Genomic DNA, 24,516 nt, shown 5'->3' with positions numbered 1-24,516 from the left:
TTAATCTCTTGGGTATTGTCCCACGACTCGATGATTATAGTTCCCAAGTATTTGTACTGTGAGTCAAGTTCAATTCTCATTTGGTTCACATACAGATTTGCTTCAGTTATGTTTTTCTTGCTGATTTAGTTTGATGATGATTCCAAGCTGATCTTTGCAGTTTAGAACAAATCTCTGAAATAAATCTATTATGTGCGCTAAACGATCCACTTTTTTCTTTCCAGACTCTCTATAGATAGAAAAATGAACCTAAACCTGTTTAGACTCATCGTTAGTCGAAATACTGCTTTATCTCTCACTTCTGCTACTGCTATTACGCCTGACAACTATTTGATTAGGTTATGTTTTGATTTTATTCTTGCAACAACATACGGAGTTTGTCTCCGCATGGATTGTACAACTTTTCCATTTTTTTTTCTTGCAATAACCAAATAGTCTTGATCGTCCTGTTCCTTTTTTTTTTGCAGATGTATCAGTACCACTTTACTTTGTTTCCGAATTGCCACCTCTGCGTCTGTGTCATAATCTTACAAAAAAATATATTACAAAGAGTTACGTATCTCAGAGATAAATATATATATTTAGGGGTTCTACAGTATTCACTGCCTTCCCTCGCTCAACCGTTTCCATCTCTCTCTGTTGTCCCATTCTCCATCGTTTAGGTCTTTCTTACTCATGGCGTCCTCTACTTCGTTCCTCCAGGATCTTTGGGGTCGTCCTCTTTTCCTCCTTCCTATGGGGCTCCATTCGGTTATTATCTTTATCCATCTGCTGTCGCTAGTTTTTCTTACATGTCCGTACCACTTTAGTCTTTTTTGTTCTATATATGTTAGTATGTCTGTTTCTATTGATATTCTTTGCTTTATTTCGTCATTACTTCTCCTATCCATTCTTGTTACTCTGCAGCTTCTTCGCAGGCATTCCATTTCTGTTGCCACTATCTTACTGCTATTTTTCTTGTTTATAATCCAATTTTCAGCCCCATATGTCATAATACTTCGCACTAATGTTTTATAAATCTGTTTTTGTCTTCATATCTATTTGTCTATCCCACCATACTGAGTTAAGTTGTCGGATTGCTGTTCTTGTTTGTCCTAATCTTTGCTTAATTTCTTCCTCTGTTGTTGACTTTTTCGTTATTATAAACCCCATGTATTTGAATTTATCCTTTCCTTTGATTGTTACGTTGTCCTCAATCTGTAGATCTTTTATGTCTTCTTTACTTGTAGATAGGTACTCTGTTTTCGCGAGGTTAATATCTAGGCCAGTCTTGGTATATTCGTCTTGTAGTTTCTTCATCATGCAACTGAGGTCAAAATTAACTTGTCGTTATCTATTGAAATTTGAGACTCAACTAGCAGGTGCATTTAAATAAACTAGGAATATAGAAGGCGAGTCGATTTAATGCCGAAAAGGGTTTATTCACAGTTGCCAAATCAGTTTAAGAGTTCATCTCTCAGAAATGGCGCGGGCAGTGGAGTGCTAATGGGTCATTAATTTCTTTTTAGCGTTTATTTTTCTAGCAATACTAAGGTTTTTGCTTTAATTTCTGATTAGAAAAAAAAAACAACTATATTTAGCATTAAAAAATATTTGTTTTACAAAATATTCACTATTAAATTCTATACACTTTTGCATGCTACACAATTTTCCGAAACATTTTTTTTTTCGGTCAGAAGAAGGTATAAAAAAATGTCCTTTTAACTATTCCACGCAATTGCTTTTTGATTTTTAAAAATATAAATAAATTATTAGGGCTTAAGTTAGGACTGTGCTTAGAATGGGACATCAATTCCACGTTTTCAGTAGTCACAAGTGTTTGTTGTGCAGTATGGGAGCTTTACTGTCCTGGTGCAGAAGTAGTCAACGTTTTTATACCTTGTTCGCATTTCTGAAAAAAGTTCCGATAAACAAACGATTGTATTCAACTCAGCATTTATAGCTCTACGATTTTATAATAGAGTAGCAGCCACATGTCCAGTTTTCGAGGCAAAACAATAATTTTTTTTTAAACACTGTGACATTGCTTTATTTTTTTTTGGTTTTGCTTCGTTTAGGAACATCCAAACCGTTGTTTGTAAATTTCTATGTAAATTCAACTAACACCTAACATCTTCATCCTCACTAATAATGTGGTGTACCAAATTTGATGTACCTGTAAATCATTGTTTGAAAATGTTCATTACTTAAATCCAAATTGTTTTATTTATTTCAAACTAATACTTAATTGAAGAACTCAATATTATTATATTTTCTATCACTCTTTAGTGACAGCAAAAATGTCAAATCTCATGAATTTTTATGTTATATTTATCTGATATCTACTGTGTTGCCACATCTCGAAATTAAACCACCAACCCGCGTGTATTGTACAGCATAAACATAGAAAATATCAGAATCGGTGTAATGGAGAAACCTGCATAAATATTTAGAGGTAACTTTCATAAAGATTTATTGGATATATTTATTAAAAGACTTTAATGGCCAAAAGTATGGGTATTCGCTGTCGGTATTTTGTAATGGTACATTAATGATTTGGAATAGTTTGTTCCTGATGTTTTTTCTGCAACTATGGCAAACATTATCAAATATGATGTAGCAGCTCATGTTACTCGCTCACGAGTAAGCAACAGGAAGTGAGAGTTTTTTACATTCCGTATATGTAGTACTTTTGATGAATAGTAGTTTATGTAGTCTATTATTATAATATAGAATTATCTACTTATTTAAAGATATGTTAAATATAAACCTTGATTTTGTGACTCAATTAAAATATTTTATTATTTTATAGATCCTGTCGTGAATTAATGAAACATCATGATGCACTAGAAAGTGATATCGCTTTTTGCGCTACCCGTATAGAAGAACTCCGTAGCCAAAGTCAAAATTTACACGATGAAGGGCATTTTGACTCACCTGCTATTCTAGAAAATGTTGAAGCGATCTTGAAGTCTCTACAAGAACTCAATGCCCCATCCCAAGACAAGCGTGCAATTCTTGAAGAAGCATTAGAATTTCACAAATTTGGTTTTTCAATCGATGCTGAACTGCAATGGATCAAGGAACATCTACCCCTAGCCTCTTCACAAGATTTGGGACAAAACTTACACCAAGCACAAAATTTGTACAAGAAACATAAGAAATTGGAAGCTGAAATTATTGGACATCAACCAGTTATAGACAAGACTCTTGAGACGGGTCAGGCATTAATTGATAAAGATCACCCTGAAGAAAAACAGGTATGTCGCTTTAAAACTTAAATGTGAAATTCTTTCTATCTGGTTTTTATTTTAGATTCAGGTCTTGTGTAATACTTTAGAAGAAGCTTGGCAGGATCTTAAGGACAAGACTAATGCAAGGGCGCAACAATTAAATACTTCCCTTAAGGCTCAACAATTCTTCTTCGAAATAAATGAAGTAGAAACTTGGTTAAATGAAAAGGACAATGTATTGTCAAGTACTGATTTTGGAAGAGATAGAGATTCTGCAACTAAATTATTGTCCAAACATAAAGTAAGTCAGTAGGGCGAAATGTCATTAATAAGCATTTACCACGGCCGAGACAAAAGTTTTTAAACTTTTAATCAAATATTGCAAATCTCCTTCCCAATTTCGCTAAAACATCTTTATATTAATATTATATAAATTTTTTAGGCTTTAGAGTTAGAACTAGATACTTATAACAATATTATATCTGAAATGGGCCATGGAGCCCAAGCCATGATCAAATCCGGTCATCCAGAATCGAAACTAATCGCCGAAAGACAAACAGCTATTGAACACTTGGCTCGAGCTATTCAAAGAAAAGCAGTTACTCGTCAGCAAAAACTAATGGAATCTTTATTTAGACATGAGTATTTCGTTGAGTCAGAAGAACTCGAAAGTTGGATTGCTGAAAATCTCCAACAGGCTTCGTCAGAAGATTATGGTCAGGATTATGAACATTTATTGGTAAGTTTACTAATATATACGATGCAATCTAATTTAAAATAAAAATTTAATTTTCCAGCAATTGCAAGCTAAATTTGACGACCTGAAACACAGAATTGAGGGAGGCTCCGAAAGGTACAGACAGTGTGAAGATCTGGCTCAAAAATTACTAGCTAACGAAAGTCCTTACAGCGCTGAAATTGAAAACAGACAAGACAATTTAGAGTAAGTATTAATTAAAAGATAATGTAGTTTTATTTAGACAACAAATAATTTATGAATTATTAAGGAATAGCTTTATTCGAGGGACTCACACAGAGATGTATAAATGCAGAAAACACGAACGAGCGTACAAGCAACCAGGCAATAAAAGTAAATTTGTATACGCAGGTTTGTATACGCATATGGACATTCGGGCATACAATTCATTGGGGAGAGGATTGGTCCAAGTAGCACGCCCATCCGCTATGAAGGCTACTTTTCATCAAAATGCTTGTCATATGCTGGCTACTGGATCCTGGCTACAAGCTTCTTCATATTTACTGAATAATGCGGCACAGCGTGAGACGCTATAGTCGCACTATCGTCAAACTGACTTATCGTCGACTTGCTGTTGCCTGCTCAGGCATCGAGTCCCCGTTCGGAGTTTGGATCAGTTCAGCGACTCAGCGCCCGAATATGTGGGCTTCTTCTACCCGTTTTTTGAGGGTTTAGTTAGTATTTTTTGTGGTTTGCTCCGTTTTGTTAGTATTTTGTAATTTTTTTGAGGCCGTTTTTTGTGTTTTTTGTAATTTTTTTGAGGGATATCTGAAAAATAAAAATTATATTAGTAAATGTACGATGCCTCAAGTGGTGCCTGATGGTTTCTTCTGAGAAAGCTACAATATCGTCTAGACGTCTTTACATGTTCGCTAACATATGTTGGTTAGGCCTTCTGTATTTGCATTTATGCAACACATCATACCCTAATATCTGTCGCAGTATTCGGTTCGGGTGGTCTTCTAGCTCAGTCAATTTTACTCTGGCTTTTTCTTCTATCATCTCCAGTACTCTTACTTGCTTCAAATCTCTAAACAGGAAGCGTTTAGCTACTAATCTGAGCACATTTGCAGCTTCTCTTAAGCACTTGTTGTGTGCTGCTTATACCTTCTTTTTATCGTTGTTGCATGTAAGTCCTCATGCAAGAGATGCATGTTATTATGGGTATTATAGTGCTGTTGACTAATTTTGGTTTTTATTGATAATTTACTCTTTCTTAATGTGACTCCTCTTATTATGTACTTACTATTTAAATGGGAATAAGCCATAATATTACTTAATAATATACTATTATTATGTGACTCCTGTTATTACGTTTCTGGCCATCGCTGTTTGTGTGACTGTCCAAAAGATCGAAACTTTTTCCAGCATGATGACTATTTCAAAATCTTTCCCAAGCGGTATTTTATAGTTTTGGTTAACAAATGGACATGCATTGTATTAACAAAATTATTTTTTTTATTTAGGCAGGCATGGGAACAACTTCAAACACAGTTAACTTCAAGAGAAGAACGTTTAGAAGCAGCAGGACAAATACACAGATTCCATAGAGATATTGCAGATGCTTTACAAAGAATTCAAGAGAAAAACGCAGCACTTGGTACTGATTTAGGACGTAATCTTAACTCAGCTCTCACATTGCTCAGAAAACATGAAGCGTTTGAAAATGAATTGGTAGTTCTGGAAGCGCAACTTCAGATACTGGTGGAAGATGCGTCAAAATTAAAGAAGTTATACCCTAACAATAAAATGAATATACATCATCAGCAAGAAGTTGTTGTAGCAGCTTGGAATGATCTAAAAGAACGCACTGATCTTAGACGGGATCAATTACAAGCTAGTGTAGATCTACAGAAGTTTTTGTCCCAAGTTCGAGATTTGTCTAATTGGGCTAATGGGTTAATATTGGCAATGAATGCAGAAGAGAATATTAGAAGCGCCTCCAGGGTACAAGTGGTAAAAAGTGAACACGAGGCTCTTAAAAGTGAGATTGATGCCAGAGAAGGTGATTTCCAAGAAGTTGCTGAAAATTTGGCTGCTATGGAACAAACAGGTAAGTCAATTTAATAGACTATTCAAGATCAGAATGGGTTGCAGTGAGTCAAACCTTAGATTTTTGTAGCATATATTCGGAAGGTTGTTTAGAATAAGAATTTGAATATGCTAAAGCTAAAAACGTTATAAAAGTTCAGGAAAAATTTTAGAACGAAAACTCAACGTTAAAAGGTCTTAGTTTTCATTCGTCCATATTGGGAATATCTCGGAAATTATCATCATCTACGATAGTAATGTTTATCAGTAAAATTTGTCAAAAATAAATTTCCTATCAAAAGTTGCTTTTGCAATCAGCAAATTCAATTTTTTTTGTTAAAAAATACTTAACGTTTTGACGTAAAGAAAAATTCAATAATTTTTTTTAATAATAATTACATAATGCAGATTCGTCCGGAAAATTCGATTATATTTGTGTTATTAATGTTACTTGTCAAAGTTTATTTAAATAATCTCAACGACTACTTAGTAAGTTGCACTGACGAATTGTGATATTTTGTAAATATTTACACATTATATATTTACACATTATATATATATATATATATATATATATATATATATATATATATAAATATATATATATATATATATACATATATATATATATATATATATATATATATATATATATATATATATATATATATATATATATATATATATATATATTACAGTGTCTTGAAAAAGGAATAAAACAATTCAGAAAGCTCGACAAAAAGTCAAAAGAGTGTTTCTCTAACATCTCGGCCAACCTTCTGACTGCAGCCCTAATAAACTGGTGGTTTTGTTTATATCGACAGTCACTAATATCCAGTATTTCTTGTATTTCTTATATAAATTTATTTTCTGACCGTGAATTTTTAAAATCGAAACTTGTTTTAATTCCTGGGTTTGTCGGTCTGTTATAAATAAAACATTTAATTATTGCTTAAACGTTGGGGCCATTTTCAATAAGCACTTTAATTATATAAACATTATAGAGTACACTTTATATTTTTGATGTCTATACTATTTGGTTTTTAAATAAAATTAAATTAAAATGGGTTTAAAATTTTGTTTACTCTTCAACCTTCCGGAGAGATTGTAATAAAAATGTTAAAAAATTTACAATCAACTTAAAACTATTTTTGCATATATCCTGACTACACTATAACTAGAGATAAAATACAATAAATCGACATATTTTAGGTCATTACGCAGCACCCGAGGCCGTAGAAAAGTATAAACGTCTCATTGGAGAAAGGGATAAGTTGCTTACTAACTGGCAACTTAGAAAAATTCATCTGGATCAATTGTGTGATCTACTTGTATTTTTAAGAGAAACAAAACTTATTGAAGATGCTACGAACACCCAAGAAGCCGCTTTGACACATGTCGACATTGGAGAAACAGTAGATGAAGTCAGTAATCAACTTAAGAAACATGAAGAATTTGAAAAAGTACTTCAGGTTCAAGATAAAAATCTCGAAGCTCTTTTCGTTTCTGGAAATAAGTTACTACAACAAAATCACTTTGAAAGTGAACAGATTGCTCAAAGATTAGCTGATGTTCAAGCGAAACGCAAAAAAGTGCATCAATTAAGCGAAGCTAAGCGAAAGTATCTCACAAATGGTCTTCTTTATGCTGAATTTGTAAGAGACGTTGCTGAAACGCAAGTGTGGATTATAGAAAAAGAAAAGAAATTAGGCACGATGACAGCGATGACAAAATCGGATGTTTCTGATTTAGAAGACAAAATTAAAGTCTTACAAAAACACCAAGCTTTCCAAGCCGAAGTTGTTGCTAATGCTGGACGAATACAAGAAATTAAAAATAATGGAGAAACATTAATTCGGAAAAATCACAAAGCATCCCAAGATATAGCTGACCAGCTGGCTGATTTAGAACAAGCTTGGAGGCGTCTCAATGAAGAAGTTAGTTTAAAAGGCAAAGGTCTCGAAGAAGCACAAGACATTCTTGAATTCAACTCACAACTCGACAAAATTGAATCATGGATTAGGGAGAAAGAGGTTCTGTTACAAGCTGGGGATACCGGAAAAGATTACGAACATTGTCAAATTTTACAACGTAAACTCGATGATGTAGATAGTGATATGAAGATCGATGACACTAAAATTAAAACAATTACTGCCCTTTCGAATAAATTAGCCGCACAAGGGCATAACCATGTACGAGAAAGAGGTGATAATCTAATTAAAAAATGGCATTCTTTACAAAAAGCTCTAAATGACTACAGAAACAAATTGAACGAAGCTTCTGAAATACACTTATTCGACAGAGATATAGCTGACACCTTGGATCGAATAGCAGAAAAATGTTCGATAATGGAATCAGAGGAAGTTGGTAGAAACCTAACTGCAGTAGAAGCCCTACAAAGAAAACAAGAAGCTCTTGAGAACGAAATATCGGCTATAGAAAATAAAATCGTTAATACACATCAGAAAGATGCTTTCTACCTCAGTGAAAAATACCCATATTCCACCAAACATTTGGAAGAAACTTTGCTCAATTTAGAAATGCAAATGCAAAAACTAGAAGCAGCTAAATTAAAACGCAGGGCCTTATTACACAAGGCGCATTCTCAAGAAAAATTCTTAGCCGACGCGAAACAATTAGAACAATGGGTATTAGAAACTATTAAACGGATGGAATCACAAGAGAAACCCAATAGTGTCGTCGATGCTGAAGTCCAACTAGAGTTACACAACGAACTTAAAGCTGAAATAGCGGGACGTGATGAACCATTTACCCAATTAATACAATATGGCAAAACTTGTCCTGAAAAAGATAATCCCATAATTGTAGATAATGTCAAGAAACTTGAAGAATTACACAACAAAATTCACAAAGCTTGGATTGATCATAAAAACAATTTGACGCATTCATTTGATGTGCAAGAGTTTAATGAACAAGTAAATCAACTTAACAATTGGCTGGCTGATAAAGAAGCTTTCCTAAATAACGAAGATGTCGGTGACACACCAAGAGCAGTTGAAGCTTTGTTAAGAAAACATAACGACTTTGAACTAACGTTACAAAGTTTGTTAGGACGAGTGGATGAATTAAGATCAGAAGCTAAAAGAATAACAACAGATTCTAGCAGAAATAACGAAGAGGTGTTACTCAAGTTAGAATCGGTTTTAAATCGTAACGATAGGTTGTTAGCCAAGACGAAGCAACGTAAGGATACATTGGAGAAATCTAAGGCCTTGCAAGACTTCTTAAGGAACGTTAACGATGTTGAGACATGGTTGACGCAAAAACTGCAAACGGCAGCAGATGAAAATTACCGGGAACCTATTAACTTACAAAACAAGATTCAGAAACATGCTACATTTGAGGCTGAAGTAATTGCTAGTGGAGAACGAATTCAGAATGTTGTAGAAGTTGGAAAAGATCTTATTGCAGCTGATCATTATGCTGCCGATGAAATCGGAATAAGACTAGATGAACTAGAAAATGACTGGAAACATTTATTAGAACTCTCTAATCTTAAACGGGATCGGTTAAATGAAGCCTATCAGGCATTGCTATTTAATAGATCGCTAGAAGAATTTGAGACCTGGTTAACAGATGTCGAACATCAACTGAAAATTACTGGCACAGATGATTTTACTAGTGCAGGTAATCAACTTAAACGGCTTGCTACTTTAGAGAATGATATCCAGCAACATGCTGAAAACTGTGAAATTATTAATGAAGGGGCTGAGCAGTTCAAAAAAGGTGGACACTTCTTAGCTGACGAAATCGATGAAAAGGTTCAAAAAGCTATCACAAGATATCACCAATTAAAAGAACCGCTACAAGCTAAAAAAGACCAGCTTGAACTATCTTCTATGTTACAACAATTTACTCGAGATGTTGATGATGAGTTACAGTGGTTGGATGATAGAGAACCTCTTGTAGCTTCACAAGACCTTGGTAATAATTTAACAGCTGTTCAACACTTGCAGAAGAAGCACCAAATTTTAGAAGGCGAACTAACTTCGAGAAGCGCTATAATTGATGCACTTGTAGCGAGAGCTGATCAACTAGTTAGAGCGAAACATCCCTCCGAAACCATTATAAGAGATAAAACTGAACAATTAAACATTAAGTTAGACCAAGTTAAGGATTTGGCCAGTATTAGAAGACTCAGACTTCAAGATTCACTGGAAGTACAAGCTGTAAGTAGAATACAAACATTAGTATTTAATAATTATTTTAGTTTACTGATTTTTGTATTTGGTATTTAGTTAATTGGGCATTTATAGGCAGGTATATCTGTTTTGACCTATTCAATTTTTTTTGTTATTTCTTTTATTGTTCTTATAGTAGGACTAGAAATCTAATAGACTCATTATTATTCATAGCTGATAAGGTAAAAAGTTGTAAAAAAGGCAGGATCGCACTTTACAGCCGGGTACCTAAATTACTTCGATCGCATAGCTAGAAGAACGGAGCCAGTGGAACTATTGGTAGTAGAAGGAAAGATAGAAGGTTGAAAACCAAGAGGAAGATCTCCAACACTATGGGCAGACGAAGACGAAGGGTAAATGAAGATTCTGGTGGAAAAATTTACTTAGGTTTTCTTCGTAGACATATATCTTCGTTAGACATATAATACCTAGACTGCTCGGTGCAATCTAAATCCGTTTCCCTAATGCGACAGAAAAAATATACGAGCAGTCCTTGCATCTCTTTCTAATGGAGTTTATCGACCATGTGAACATTCCACTGGAAATTGTTTGATAATGGGAAGATCATGGGGACGCATTAGAAAGATATGCAAGCACTGCTCGCATCTTTTTTCTCTGTAGCACTAGAGGAACAGGTTTAGATTGTAGCGCGTTGTCTAGGGTAGGTTAGGTTGGCTGTGGGGTTTCTTAGGTTAGGTTCAGTTAAAAAAGGAATTCATCTGACTCCATCTATTTTAAAGCAGTCTACTTTCGATTTTATACTCTACCACACCGTGGCGTGTGGAGACCAAATTGCGTTTAAAGTTTAAAGCTCTCTTTATATTGTCGATATGTCGCTAGCTAGAAACTAGGCAAGCATCATCATATTTATATTGTTCTGAAGCTATTTTCTTGTGGTATTTTAAATTAATTTATATTTAAATGGGAATAAGCAACAATTAAAGGTTAAAATACGTTTATTGACGTTTCAATTTCCACTTCGGAAATCGTTCTCAAAATACAAACATTAGTAAATTAAACAAATTTTGGGTATTTTTTTTTATTGTTACTTAGTGAAAAATTCTTCTAATAATTTAATTTTATCTGACTCATCTATATTGACAATTCAGACATACCTTATACATTTTAAAGTAGACGACTTTAAAATGATATTGCCAATATTGTTGAGTTGCGTTCCTGGGACGACTTTACTTATAAGATAGTTCATTCGATTACATGAAATCAACTTTAACTTGAGAATATCCGTCAGAAAAGATCATAACATGTAATTCGTCTTTAAAAAGACAAATACATGCCATGATGACAGTAAAATTCTCCTGTTAATGATTCCATAGTAAATTATGAGGGAAAAACCAGGAAAAAAACCTCATAATACTATCCCGACATGGTAAGTATTTGATCGTGCATTTAGTTTACCTTCAATAACCACCAAATTCCGATTTTATATGTTTGTTATTTAAAAAACATAAATGATGTATTCTCTATATGTTACTGACTTACCAATACTGGTATTTTTCTTTTAATAACTTCCTCTTTCAATATGGGTAACCAGATCCTACTACATTCTGCCGAAGAATTCGCGACACAATTGGTCTCATTTAGCATAATTAGAGCCGCTTCTTTGATTTTTCTCTTTTTACCATCCGTTTCTTTTAGGACTATATTTGAATCATTCCATTGAACCCTATGTTCATTATTTTTAAAGACGAATTACATGTTATGATCTTTTCTGACGGATATTCTCAAGTTAAAGTTGATTTCATGTAATCGAATGAACTATCTTATAAGTAAAGTCGTCCCAGGAACGCAACTCAACATTATTGGCAATATCATTTTAAAGTCGTCTACTTTAAAATGTATAAGGTATGTCTGAATTGTCAATATAGATGAGTCAGATAAAATTAAATTATTAGAAGAATTTTTCCCTAAGTAACAAAAAAAAACAAAATTTGTTTAATTTACTAATGTTTGTATTTTGAGAACGATTTCCGAAGTGGAAATTGAAACGTCAATAAACGTATTTTAACCTTTAATTGTGGCTTATTCCCATTTAAATATAAATTAATCATCATATTTGTTCAACATTATTCGATTTTGAAACTATTTTTTTCTGGTATGTTTATATTAACTACTCTATTGTTTGGGAATAAACCATAATTATATGTATATAGTATAAGTTACTTTATACCTCAGTAACTAAGCGAAAAATCATTTGGACTTTACTTAGGTAAGATGGGTCACTAGATGCTGAACTGCAGTTTTTCCTCCACGTTTTCTTTTAATTTATTTCCTTATTTTATCACTTTGCTTTCTGTTTGATATTTCTTTATTTTTATTTCGACGTTCTTCACTAATCTTCGTGCTTCTTAATATATTCTTCGAATAATTCTAATATTGTATAGTTTGTTCTCATTTAGTTTTGTTTTTATTGATATTCGAAGATAACATCTCGTAGGTAATATCTGTCATTGGGAGATTTGGTATTATGTTCCTACTATCAAGAAATCTAGATTTTTGTGACCAGTGTTTGCTAACCGTACGTTGTTTTCTAGGTTGTACAGGCCGTGGTCAGAATGTTTGTCTTACTTCAGAAGAAAAAAAGAAAAAAGGAGGACTCCAGATCACGGCTTTAATCCTCGAAAATAATGTATTATTATTAGTTACTGATTTTTGTAAAAAGCTGATTTTGGGAAATTTATGTTAAGCCTGATGCAATCATCTTTTCCTTCTTTCCTTTTCTTTTCCAATAGTATTTTCCTTCTGCTAGTTTATATATTTCAATTTATTGTGACCAGGTTATTTAAATTCAAAAAAATATTTTTTTAGTTTTACCAAGATGTATCTGAAGCACAAGCTTGGATTATAGAAAAGAGACCACTTCTGGCAACAAAAGAAGTTGGTAAAGACGAAGATACAGCAAAGTCGTTGCAACGAAAATTGGAGACTTTATCTATAGAAGTAAAAACTTTCCAAAAGACCATTCAAAAGATAGTTGATGCAGCAGATTCTTTAATTGCTAGAAGACATTTTGATGCAGCAAATATTGAGAAAGCCAAGGTAAATAATATATTTATTTAATATTTTTACATTAATTATTGTTGGATTCATCTAAAGGGAATCAAAATCAATCTATGAAATTCAATAATCTTGTCAACATCGTACCTTCAATATAATCAACATTGTAATATTATATTTTCTTATTGTTTTTAGGTGGAACTACAAAAGGACTTTGGTGAATTGAGAAGACTTGTCTCCGAAAGAGAAGTCCGTTTAGCTGAAGCGTTGCAATATTTCGGCTTCGTACATGAATGCAATGAAGTACAAGACTGGATGAAAGAACAAATGAACAAGGCCGATTCGGAAGAATATGGTAATGATTTGGAACATGTCGAGCTTCTGATCCAAGCATTTGATACGTTCCATGCGAGTCTTATTAATAGCGAACCACGCGTACAACAGTGTATAGAAAACGGACATTTTATCATAGATGCAAAGAGCAGTTACAGTCCCGATATTCAACAAAAAATTATCGAATTACAGAATAATTGGGATGATTTGTTGGAACTGGCAAACGCTCGTAAAGAGGCGTTGGCTGGAGCTAAACAGGTGCATCTATTCGACCAAACTGCCGATGAAATAATATCATGGATTAGAGAAAAGGACATTGATGTTATATATGGTGTTTATGTACCAGATGTGGAGGTAATATATATATATATATACATATATATATATATATATATATATATATATATATATATATATATATATTTAGATTTGTTTTTATGTAATTATTTGATTACTGTTTCGTAATAATGTTGAATACATAATTGTTCCAGTATAATAATAAGACATGAGTGAGTGTATCTATGTGTTATATGTTGTTCATTGTTTCTCTTCCTTGTTTGCGTTTCTTGTTTGTTCCTGATCCATTCTTGTATAACGAAAAGCTAGGGAATGGATGATATCAAATGCTAATTTTTGTGTGCTTACATGGTAAATTGTAAATGATATGTTTCTGATCTTCTATTAACCCATTAAAAATGGTGTATTCTTGTTGCTGACTTCTTCTTTTAGTATTGGCAACCAGGGCCTGCTACATTCCGTTTATTTGTTTGCTGCACATTTGCCTTCATTAAGTAAGATGACGGTTACTTCTTTGATGTGTCTTTTTTTGCTGTCTGTTTCTTTCATGATTATTGATGCATCTCTCCATTGTACTTTGTGTTCATTGACTTAGGCATGTTTGCATGTCTGGGATCTGTAAAAGTCTCCGTTTTCGATGTATGATTCGTGCTCATTTATCCTAACACTTAAGAGTCTTTAGATTTTGTTCCACATAAAAATTGTTGTGTTCACAAGATATTTTATAGATGTAGTTCTGTGATCTCTCCTTTTTGTTGTTTGGTTTAGACAGAAAAGATCTCAGTGTTGGTTGTTTTAATGTTAATGTGGTATTATATTTATTTCCTACCCTTTTTAATTTGTGTGATAAGACCTTTTGTTGTTTCTCCATGGTTTTGGAACATAACGTCTATTTATTCTATTGATTTTAAAAATCTGTTCTTAATCCATTCCTCAATTCATCTACAAGGATGAACGATGTTACCGGTCAAACACTTATTATTCGTAAATTTTCAAACTTAATGCAAGCAATTAAACCAAACTGAACACTACCTTTTGTTATAGGTTATTGAAGACATGATGAGGAAACATCAGGCTTTGGAAACTGAAATGAAAGCTATCAAAGACAAAGTCGATTTTGTCGAACAAGAAGGCGACCGATTAATCGCTGAATACCCAGACACCAAAGAACACATTGACGATAAACGAGAAGATACAGTCAGTACTTTACAGGACTTACAAGACAAAGTTGAGAGACAGAAGTATTTCTTACAACAATCTGAACAGCTGCAGTCTTATTTTGATGAGTATCATGATTTATTGTAAGTATTTTGTATAATTTAAAATAATAGTATCTTAAAAAAAAAGACAAATTACATGCACGAATAATAGCATTACATAGACAAACAATAACTAAATCCAGTGGCGACGCGTTACAATTTTAGTTGGCGGGACCTGGGCCGCATATAAATTTGACCAAATTATGATAAGAAAAATAAAGATTGGAAAACATGGCATAAAAAATTATACAGGTATTGTACTGAACTTACCCAATAGCAGCTTTACTTTTACAAAAGTTAAGATCGTCTGGTTTTCTGGCTAGCAAACATGTCGATGACTCTATTGTTAAAGTTAGGAATTTCACTAAGTACTTCCTTATGAATCGAACATACAGCCAGTGAATTCAGTCTGTCTTGGCCCATAGTATTCCAAAGAAAAGTTTTAATTCTTTTATGAAATGTGAAATGGTTTGTGTACTTCAGAAAATGATTTTTCAAAGGCATACTGGGCGAAAAAAGTAAATAGTTCACTGACTGCACACATATTTTTGAATGTGTCGTTTCGATATATCACTAAAAGTTCATTTTTCAATCTAACTTTACAAATTAAGGGATTGTAACTTAAAGTACTGATTAAGGTTTCTGGGAACACTTCTCTGAATAAAGGTGAATTTTTTGAGTCAATAATTTCAAAACTTTAGAATATTTCAGATTGTTGAAATTGGTCTTAAATTAACCACAATATCACATATTTCTTTGGCATTCCCAATGAAATTTACTTCCCAGTCATGTTTATATATTATTTCAAAGTGGTGGAATGCATGATATTATAACATTGATATAGAAGAAATTAAGAAAAAACAGAAATTGCGGATTGAGAAGTAAATTTTTAAACCATAGGCTTCTCTTTTTTTAATATAAGCCCAATCATTTTCCTACTCGATCTTCCCAAAGCATTCCAATAATTCAGATTTATTTTCATAAATAGTGTTCACGACACGCGACTGAAAGTTCCATCTCGTTGTAGAAATAATAGGAATGCTATTATTCACTCGGTTTAGGCGAAGAAGAAAAAAAAAGTAGTGGACCCAGTAAATTTAGTTGATGAGCGTAACAGTGTACATACTTCGCATAAGTGAAATACTTTTGCATCAGTGTCTGAACACCCCCCTGTTGCAACTCATTACTGCGGCGCTATCGTATGCTTGAGCTATGAGTTTATTTCCAATATTGAAAGGTTCTGGTCACTTTTTAGAACATCACTGAGGATGTAAGCTGTTCGATTATGCACGCTTTCAAAGGATAAAAACCGTTCAACAGATTTATCACACCTAATATATCGCAAAATAATAACAAATTAACTTTTGCAGGATATGTCTGTTGTTTTATCAGCTTGTAAAGCTACAAAACTGGCAGAATTAATATCTTGATTAATTCTTCATAATAAACCTTATACATGCAATCCAAAAGTTCATTTTGTATAATATGTGAGATATATTTAGAAACTGATGTACTATTTAAATGTTCTTCTAATATACTATCAAGATTACTAAGCAAGGATAATAAATCAAAAAAATTCAATACTTTAAACATTCAATAACTCTATTAATTATGTGCTTATTCTTTGTGACTTGTTCATTGTGTTTCTATACTGAAATTTTATAGCAGAGACCATCACTGAAGCAATGTTGACAGTACCAAATAGTTTTTTACATTCATTTTAAGTTGTGTAAATTTAAAGTCCTTTGGTTGATACGCATCTAATCGTTTAAGTTCAATCTTTTTCTGTATCCTTAACGTTTGAAAAGGACTTTGTAATAAATAGTCTACTTTGTTCAGTTTAAATTAACGTTATCACGTTATAACGTATTAACTACACAGTTGATGTACTTAACTGAAGATGACTTAATATGATAGGATGTCACATATCATACGGATTTGAACATGACATAGAAGATTAACTACCAACGTTCAATAGAACGTGCGGAACAGTAAGAAGAACGTTAGATAATAAATGCAGAAGTAATACCCAATTGAAGTTTTATAAGACAATGGCGGAACCAACATTTCTGTATGATTAATGGACGTGGGTAATAAAACAAAAAGATCTGTCACAAATCCACGTAGCAGAAATGAAATTTGTGAACGACCTCAACATATTCTCAATAGAAGAAAAAATCCAGTAGTAAAATCCAAATCTATGGTAGTACCAGTTGTTATTACCGTAACAACTGGTACTACCATGCAGATAGTATGAATGAAGACCACATACCAAAAATAGCAATAAAATACGTCCTCGGAAAACATGGACACTTGATCCGGAACAGATCATAAGGCCTAATCATATTTTATTTCAAATTACTCAATCTCATAATATTTTTCATCTAACCAAGTCTACTTACCTTCCTTGATTTTTTATTTTCTCCCTTCTTATATTATGTCTAAAATTTTCTCTTTTATCTATTGCTGTTTTTCCGTCTTGTACTTGCCAATAACAATAAAAATAACATTCCTAAGAACAATGAAAATTTGCAACAGTTTGCAAATGGGTGTTTATTATTACAGCAATATTTGTTTCTAAATTTGACAATAATTAAGACTTATCTTTAATAATAAACCACAATTAACTCCCGAAGTATTCATTTTAGGTATAAGGAACTCTAATACAAGTAGAAGTCAATTAATTTCTTATTTTAATAAAGTTATAAAATACAGGATGTTTCAATCTTATGAGATTACGTTGGATTGATTTTTTAACAAATGCCTTAACCATTTATAAACACCCTGAATGAAGAAATCGGATTCCGATGTGAATTTCTAAGAAATAATAATTATCCTTTCTTAAAATAGATAAATTATTAACTTTAAAAATCCTGTCCCTAACTTTCAACATAAAAAACAGATTTGAGTGAGACAAAAAGTATACATTTTTATAATATATATATATATATATATATATATATATATATATATATATATATATATATATATATATATATATATAAACCGTTCAACAGATTTATCACACCTAATATATCGCAAAATAATAACAAATTAACTTTTGCAGGATATGTCTGTTGTTTTATCAGCTTGTAAAGCTACAAAACTGGCAGAATTAATATCTTGATTAATTCTTCATAATAAACCTTATACATGCAATCCAAAAGTTCATTTTGTATAATATGTGAGATATATTTAGAAACTGATGTACTATTTAAATGTTCTTCTAATATACTATCAAGATTACTAAGCAAGGATAATAAATCAAAAAAATTCAATACTTTAAACATTCAATAACTCTATTAATTATGTGCTTATTCTTTGTGACTTGTTCATTGTGTTTCTATACTGAAATTTTATAGCAGAGACCATCACTGAAGCAATGTTGACAGTACCAAATAGTTTTTTACATTCATTTTAAGTTGTGTAAATTTAAAGTCCTTTGGTTGATACGCATCTAATCGTTTAAGTTCAATCTTTTTCTGTATCCTTAACGTTTGAAAAGGACTTTGTAATAAATAGTCTACTTTGTTCAGTTTAAATTAACGTTATCACGTTATAACGTATTAACTACACAGTTGATGTACTTAACTGAAGATGACTTAATATGATAGGATGTCACATATCATACGGATTTGAACATGACATAGAAGATTAACTACCAACGTTCAATAGAACGTGCGGAACAGTAAGAAGAACGTTAGATAATAAATGCAGAAGTAATACCCAATTGAAGTTTTATAAGACAATGGCGGAACCAACATTTCTGTATGATTAATGGACGTGGGTAATAAAACAAAAAGATCTGTCACAAATCCACGTAGCAGAAATGAAATTTGTGAACGACCTCAACATATTCTCAATAGAAGAAAAAATCCAGTAGTAAAATCCAAATCTATGGTAGTACCAGTTGTTATTACCGTAACAACTGGTACTACCATGCAGATAGTATGAATGAAGACCACATACCAAAAATAGCAATAAAATACGTCCTCGGAAAACATGGACACTTGATCCGGAACAGATCATAAGGCCTAATCATATTTTATTTCAAATTACTCAATCTCATAATATTTTTCATCTAACCAAGTCTACTTACCTTCCTTGATTTTTTATTTTCTCCCTTCTTATATTATGTCTAAAATTTTCTCTTTTATCTATTGCTGTTTTTCCGTCTTGTACTTGCCAATAACAATAAAAATAACATTCCTAAGAACAATGAAAATTTGCAACAGTTTGCAAATGGGTGTTTATTATTACAGCAATATTTGTTTCTAAATTTGACAATAATTAAGACTTATCTTTAATAATAAACCACAATTAACTCCCGAAGTATTCATTTTAGGTATAAGGAACTCTAATACAAGTAGAAGTCAATTAATTTCTTATTTTAATAAAGTTATAAAATACAGGATGTTTCAATCTTATGAGATTACGTTGGATTGATTTTTTAACAAATGCCTTAACCATTTATAAACACCCTGAATGAAGAAATCGGATTCCGATGTGAATTTCTAAGAAATAATAATTATCCTTTCTTAAAATAGATAAATTATTAACTTTAAAAATCCTGTCCCTAACTTTCAACATAAAAAACAGATTTGAGTGAGACAAAAAGTATACATTTTTATAATATATATATATATATATATATATATATATATATATATATATTACTATATATATATATATATATATATATATATATATATATATATATATATATATATATATATATATAATATATTACCCAAAATCTAAAAATACAAAAATATATAGGATGTTCAACAAAATTTATGGCGACTTTCAGTCTTACTTGGATGTGAAAGCGAGCTGCCCATATTTTCGACAAGCAGATCTGCCGCAATTATGCGGAAGGACAAATTTTCAGATTTTAAATTCGTTTATAGTCAAAAACAGTAAGTCTAATGTGAATTCTACGCGAAACACCCTATATTAGATTTAATAATAGTAGACTTTCACTCTTAAATTGATCTGATTTATCATTTTGTGTAAGTTAAGTTAAAAGTAATAAATAACTTGTATTTTTTAGAGCGTGGATAAACGAAATGCTTGCCAAAATTACTGCTCCAGATTTACCTCAAGATTGTATCGAAGCAGAACTGTTGTTAGGTCGACATAAAGAGTACAGTACTGAAATCGATGGAAGATTACCTGTATTCCAACAATTTTATGAAACTGGTCAAACGTTTATAAAAGAAGGTCATAGTTTGTCTCAAGAAATCGAAGACAAAATTAAAATACTTAAACAGAAAATTGATTTGTTAGACAACACTTGGAAAAAGAGAAATCTTATATACGAACAAAATTTGGACCTTCAACTTTTCAAACGAGATGCCAACGTTTTGGAGAATTGGATGGCAGTTAGAGAAGGTATGGCAATATTTTGAAATTAGAAGTTTGTATAATTTAAAAATGCATTCAAACTTAGTTTTTACAACATGCATTATTACAAAAAAAATATTTCTTTATAGGTACTCTTAAAGATGGTAAAGTGGGAGACTCTATCTCCCAAGTTGAGGAGTTTATCCTCAAACATCGCGATTTTGAGGAAACTATCAAAGCTCAGGACTCAAGATTTAATGCTTTAAAACGACAGACTCTCTTAGAAGACTCGTTTGCACAACAAAAACTTCAGGAAGCCAGAGCTAGAAAGGAAGAGAAGGAAAGAATCGAACAAGAGAAATTAGAACAGAGGAAGCAAAAAGAGAAGGCGAGAATAAATGAACTAAGACGACAGGAATCGTTACCAAGGTTAGTGTTTTTGAAATAAATAGTAACCGTTAGTTGCTTTCTTTATTTTGTGTTTTATCAATTATTTATTTTTGATGTTTACGTTCATCTCTGTTTGTATGGAGGACAGAAGTCCTTCGTTCTTCCATATTTTCAAGGATTTCTTGTACTATCCATTCTTGATTTATAGTTCTTACATATGTTAATGTTTCTCTCAATTTATCGGTGTTTATCTGTAGTTTAACTTATTTTCTGTGGTTCAGGTATATTTTTGTATTTTAATCAAAATTTTTAAATTTATTTTAGGTACAGTTTACCCGAAGATGCAAGGCCAGTAATATCACATGAGCAACTCGAAGCTCTTCAACAATCTACTCAATCACCTGCCGAAAATAACAATATATCTATACGTAAAACTAACTCAATAGCCCACACGTTCGACAGAGATAGAATTAGAAGAGGGTCTGATGTTTCTGTTAAACGAGCTGAGAGTATGAAAGTGGGCAATTTGGTCAAACCTGTAAAGAGAACGCCGTCTTTCAATACTAGAAGGCGAGGATCTATTCGATCAAAGAATGGTAATTAATTTTTTTTGCGTGCATTAACTAGATCAGAATGAATAATTCAAATATGAGTACAGTCGACTCTCGATAAAATGAACTCGTCGTGACCAGCGAAATATATATATATATATATATATATATATATATATATATATATATATATATATATATATATATATATATATATATATATATTAAAATATTAAAACTTGCTACTTATATTATATTTCTCAAGATTTGTACATCATATTACACTTGTACACTGACAACCACCTCACATCATTCTAAAATCAATTCTAAACTCTCTAGAACACTCATCATTTGTTGTATAGTAGGCATAATAGCTAGGTAACTGCTGTCTGCACGGTTTTCTTCATTTCCTAAATCTTGGTCGATCCCTGTTACTTCCTTCACTATTTTTTCATCTGTTAGAGTGGCTAAAATGGTGCCTCCGAATCGACAGCAACGAACTCTTCGATCTACTCCTGTGACTGACTTGTTTCCGAATCCGCAAGAAGCAAAACAATTACAGTTCTCGTAGACACGTCATCATAAGATTTTTTTAAAAACCCCGTTGCCTGAAGTACGTCGATCTGTCGCAAAATATCTATCAAAAGTTAAGTGGCTGCAGCTTTGACAACGTATTAAGTAGAAGATATTCAATCTTCAATGTAGTAAGTGAAGGAATACGTCCACGAGCTGTACAGTTGTCCATGAGCATCATGCTTTTTTCTTTTTCTTGTCATCCAGGCTTTTGAAGTTGTCGTATACTCCGTCGGTAAAGATTTGCCATTTTTAAAATACCTTGGCCTTTTGAATTTTCTAATGAGGAAAGGCTCACGTTAGTCTGATACTGTCATGTTTACAGCAACTAAAACGTTCCTTATTTCTATAATATGAATTTGTTTTTCTAATCAAATTAGAATCATCTTCAAAATGATTTCATTTTCAGAAACGTGCGAGCTGCTTCAATTCTGTACTTGATCTCTTTACTCGGTTCTAGTTGGTCTGTAATGAAGTATCTCAGATATTTAAAGTGGGTAAATCTCTGAATATTTTGTTGATCTATCTATAGGGAATAGATGTAAGTGAGATTGGCGACTGAATATAATTGTATGAATTTTGTCTTAGAAACATTTATTTTTAGACCCGTTTCTCTTCCTATTGTGTTTACTTGAAGGCCCTGGAGACTATCACATAAGATAGCACTGTCATGTGCGTGTGTAAGATTATTAATTAATTTACCATTTATTTTCACTCCAAAATCTTGATCTTGTAAAGTCTGTTTGAAAATTGTATCCGAGTAGTTATTAAATAACATCGGGGTTAGAATGCATCCCTGTTTGATGCCTCTTTGAATGTAACAACATCATCATCAGTAGCATCACAGATCGTTATGAGCTAAAGCCTTCTTCAGAACAATTCTTCATTCACCCCTGTCTCTGGCAACTATTCTTCATGCTCTAACTCCAATAGATTTTGAATCATCCTGTAATTTGTCTTGATACCTAAGTCTCAGTCTTCCTCTGGCTCGTTGTTCCATCAGTCCTTTTCAGCCATTTCTGTCATTCGTCTCTTAATCTCTAATTGAACGATGCTTTCTGTTTTCAATATAAGTTTTCTATGATACGTAGATATCTACCACTAATGACTTTGGTTCTTAATATGTTCAAAAGCGTTCCATGCTGTACCCTATCGAAAACCTTTTCGTAATCGATGAAAGCCACGTAAATTATATTTATCATCTTTACCAAATCCAAGTAAACATCTTAAATCCAAACTGGGTTTCATCTAGGTCTCTTCCGCATGACTTCCTATTCATCTATGAATATTGTAAAGTAAAAATTTTCAATGTTTAGTTCAGCACACTAATTAATCTGTTATATTTACATCATTAAAAAGCTTAACTAGGGCGCTGATGTGGTCCTCTTGTATCATTTTTAAGAGTTCTGCTGGGATGTTGTCTGGTCCAGTTGTTTTCTTGGTTTTGGCTAATTTTATAGCATGAAGAACTTAAATTTTAAAATTTCTGTTCATCTCGGACCCAATCAGTTATATAGTTACTCCATTTTTCAAGTATATCGCGTTCATCAATGATAACTTGTAAATTTGTCCTAAATAATCTACTAGAGTATTAGTGTTTTTTTTATTATACAGGCCAGCAACTTTACGTTTTTCTTTTCCAATTCTTTAATTTTTGGACATCTATCCACTTTTCTTTAGCTGTTGTCTATTGTTTGTTTTACTTCTTTTCATTTTCTTCTGTATTCGTTTGCCTTGTCCTTGTATTGTCTTCTTTGTTCGATAATGTCTAGTATTTCTTCCATCATCCATTGTTGTGTCTTGAATCTATTACACTATATTCTTCTAGTATCTTGATCATGTGTTCCCGAAATAATTTCCATGGTGACATCTGAAATAGTAAAATTCTTTTGCTGATGTTTTTTCTCTATTCGTTTTATCCTTACTTTTGCATCGGCGACTAAAGGGTTGTGATCAGATCCAATATCTGCTCAGGGTATGTCATAACTCTACTTATGAAGTGCCTAAATCTTTTGTTGATATTGATGATTTCTTATTATACGTGTTGGATTATCTGCAGGGGCTCTCCAAGTATACAGCCTGCTAGTATGTAGCTTATAGTATGTATTGGTTACTACCATATTGTGTTCTGGGCAAAAATCAACCAGTCTATCCACTTGTTCATTTATGCCTCTCGGCAATATTTCTCTAAAAGATATGATCTACGCCCTTTACCAATTCTGGCATTAAAATCGCCCATTATGAATGTGATTTCGTTAGATTTTAAGCTGTTATATGCTATAATAAGCTTATTATAGAGCATTTTTTACTTCATTTGCATACTTTCTGCAGGTAGGGGTATATACTTCTATGCATTAAGTTAATATTAAATGTAATGTGGCGCAGATGTAAGAAGATTATTACAATTGACAATTTTAAGCGTTTGGTCTCCTGAACAAGATGCTCAAATTTACCAGAAGCATAAAGTATTCTAACGTTCACACTTTGCTAACCAAAGAGCTGCTCGGGACTACAGGCCGTGATTGTTGTTTTCGTCGTCATATCAATATC

General features: G+C 32.4%; 1 protein-coding gene across 6 annotated transcripts in view; it reads left to right on the top strand.

Moving 5' to 3' along the window:
- Positions 1-24,516, top strand: part of kst (spectrin beta chain, non-erythrocytic 5 kst) — a 267,491-nt gene that overhangs the window by 223,593 nt on the left and 19,382 nt on the right. For all 6 annotated transcript variants that reach the window (XM_072534881.1, XM_072534885.1, XM_072534884.1 and 3 more), the window contains exons 14-25: positions 2,792-3,239; positions 3,295-3,513; positions 3,655-3,951; positions 4,010-4,155; positions 5,436-6,022; positions 7,213-10,190; positions 13,029-13,259; positions 13,413-13,904; positions 14,892-15,148; positions 20,160-20,500; positions 20,602-20,881; positions 21,167-21,438. In XM_072534881.1, the coding sequence (XP_072390982.1) occupies positions 2,792-3,239; positions 3,295-3,513; positions 3,655-3,951; positions 4,010-4,155; positions 5,436-6,022; positions 7,213-10,190; positions 13,029-13,259; positions 13,413-13,904; positions 14,892-15,148; positions 20,160-20,500; positions 20,602-20,881; positions 21,167-21,438 (6,548 nt within the window). The remainder of the gene's footprint in view (positions 1-2,791; positions 3,240-3,294; positions 3,514-3,654; positions 3,952-4,009; positions 4,156-5,435; positions 6,023-7,212; positions 10,191-13,028; positions 13,260-13,412; positions 13,905-14,891; positions 15,149-20,159; positions 20,501-20,601; positions 20,882-21,166; positions 21,439-24,516) is intronic.

The sequence above is a fragment of the Diabrotica undecimpunctata genome, chromosome 6 (genome assembly GCF_040954645.1).
Source record: "Diabrotica undecimpunctata isolate CICGRU chromosome 6, icDiaUnde3, whole genome shotgun sequence".
Taxonomy (NCBI): domain Eukaryota; kingdom Metazoa; phylum Arthropoda; class Insecta; order Coleoptera; family Chrysomelidae; genus Diabrotica; species Diabrotica undecimpunctata.
The sequence above is the reverse complement of the archived record's forward strand: the minus strand, read 5'-3'. Positions and strand labels throughout refer to the sequence as shown.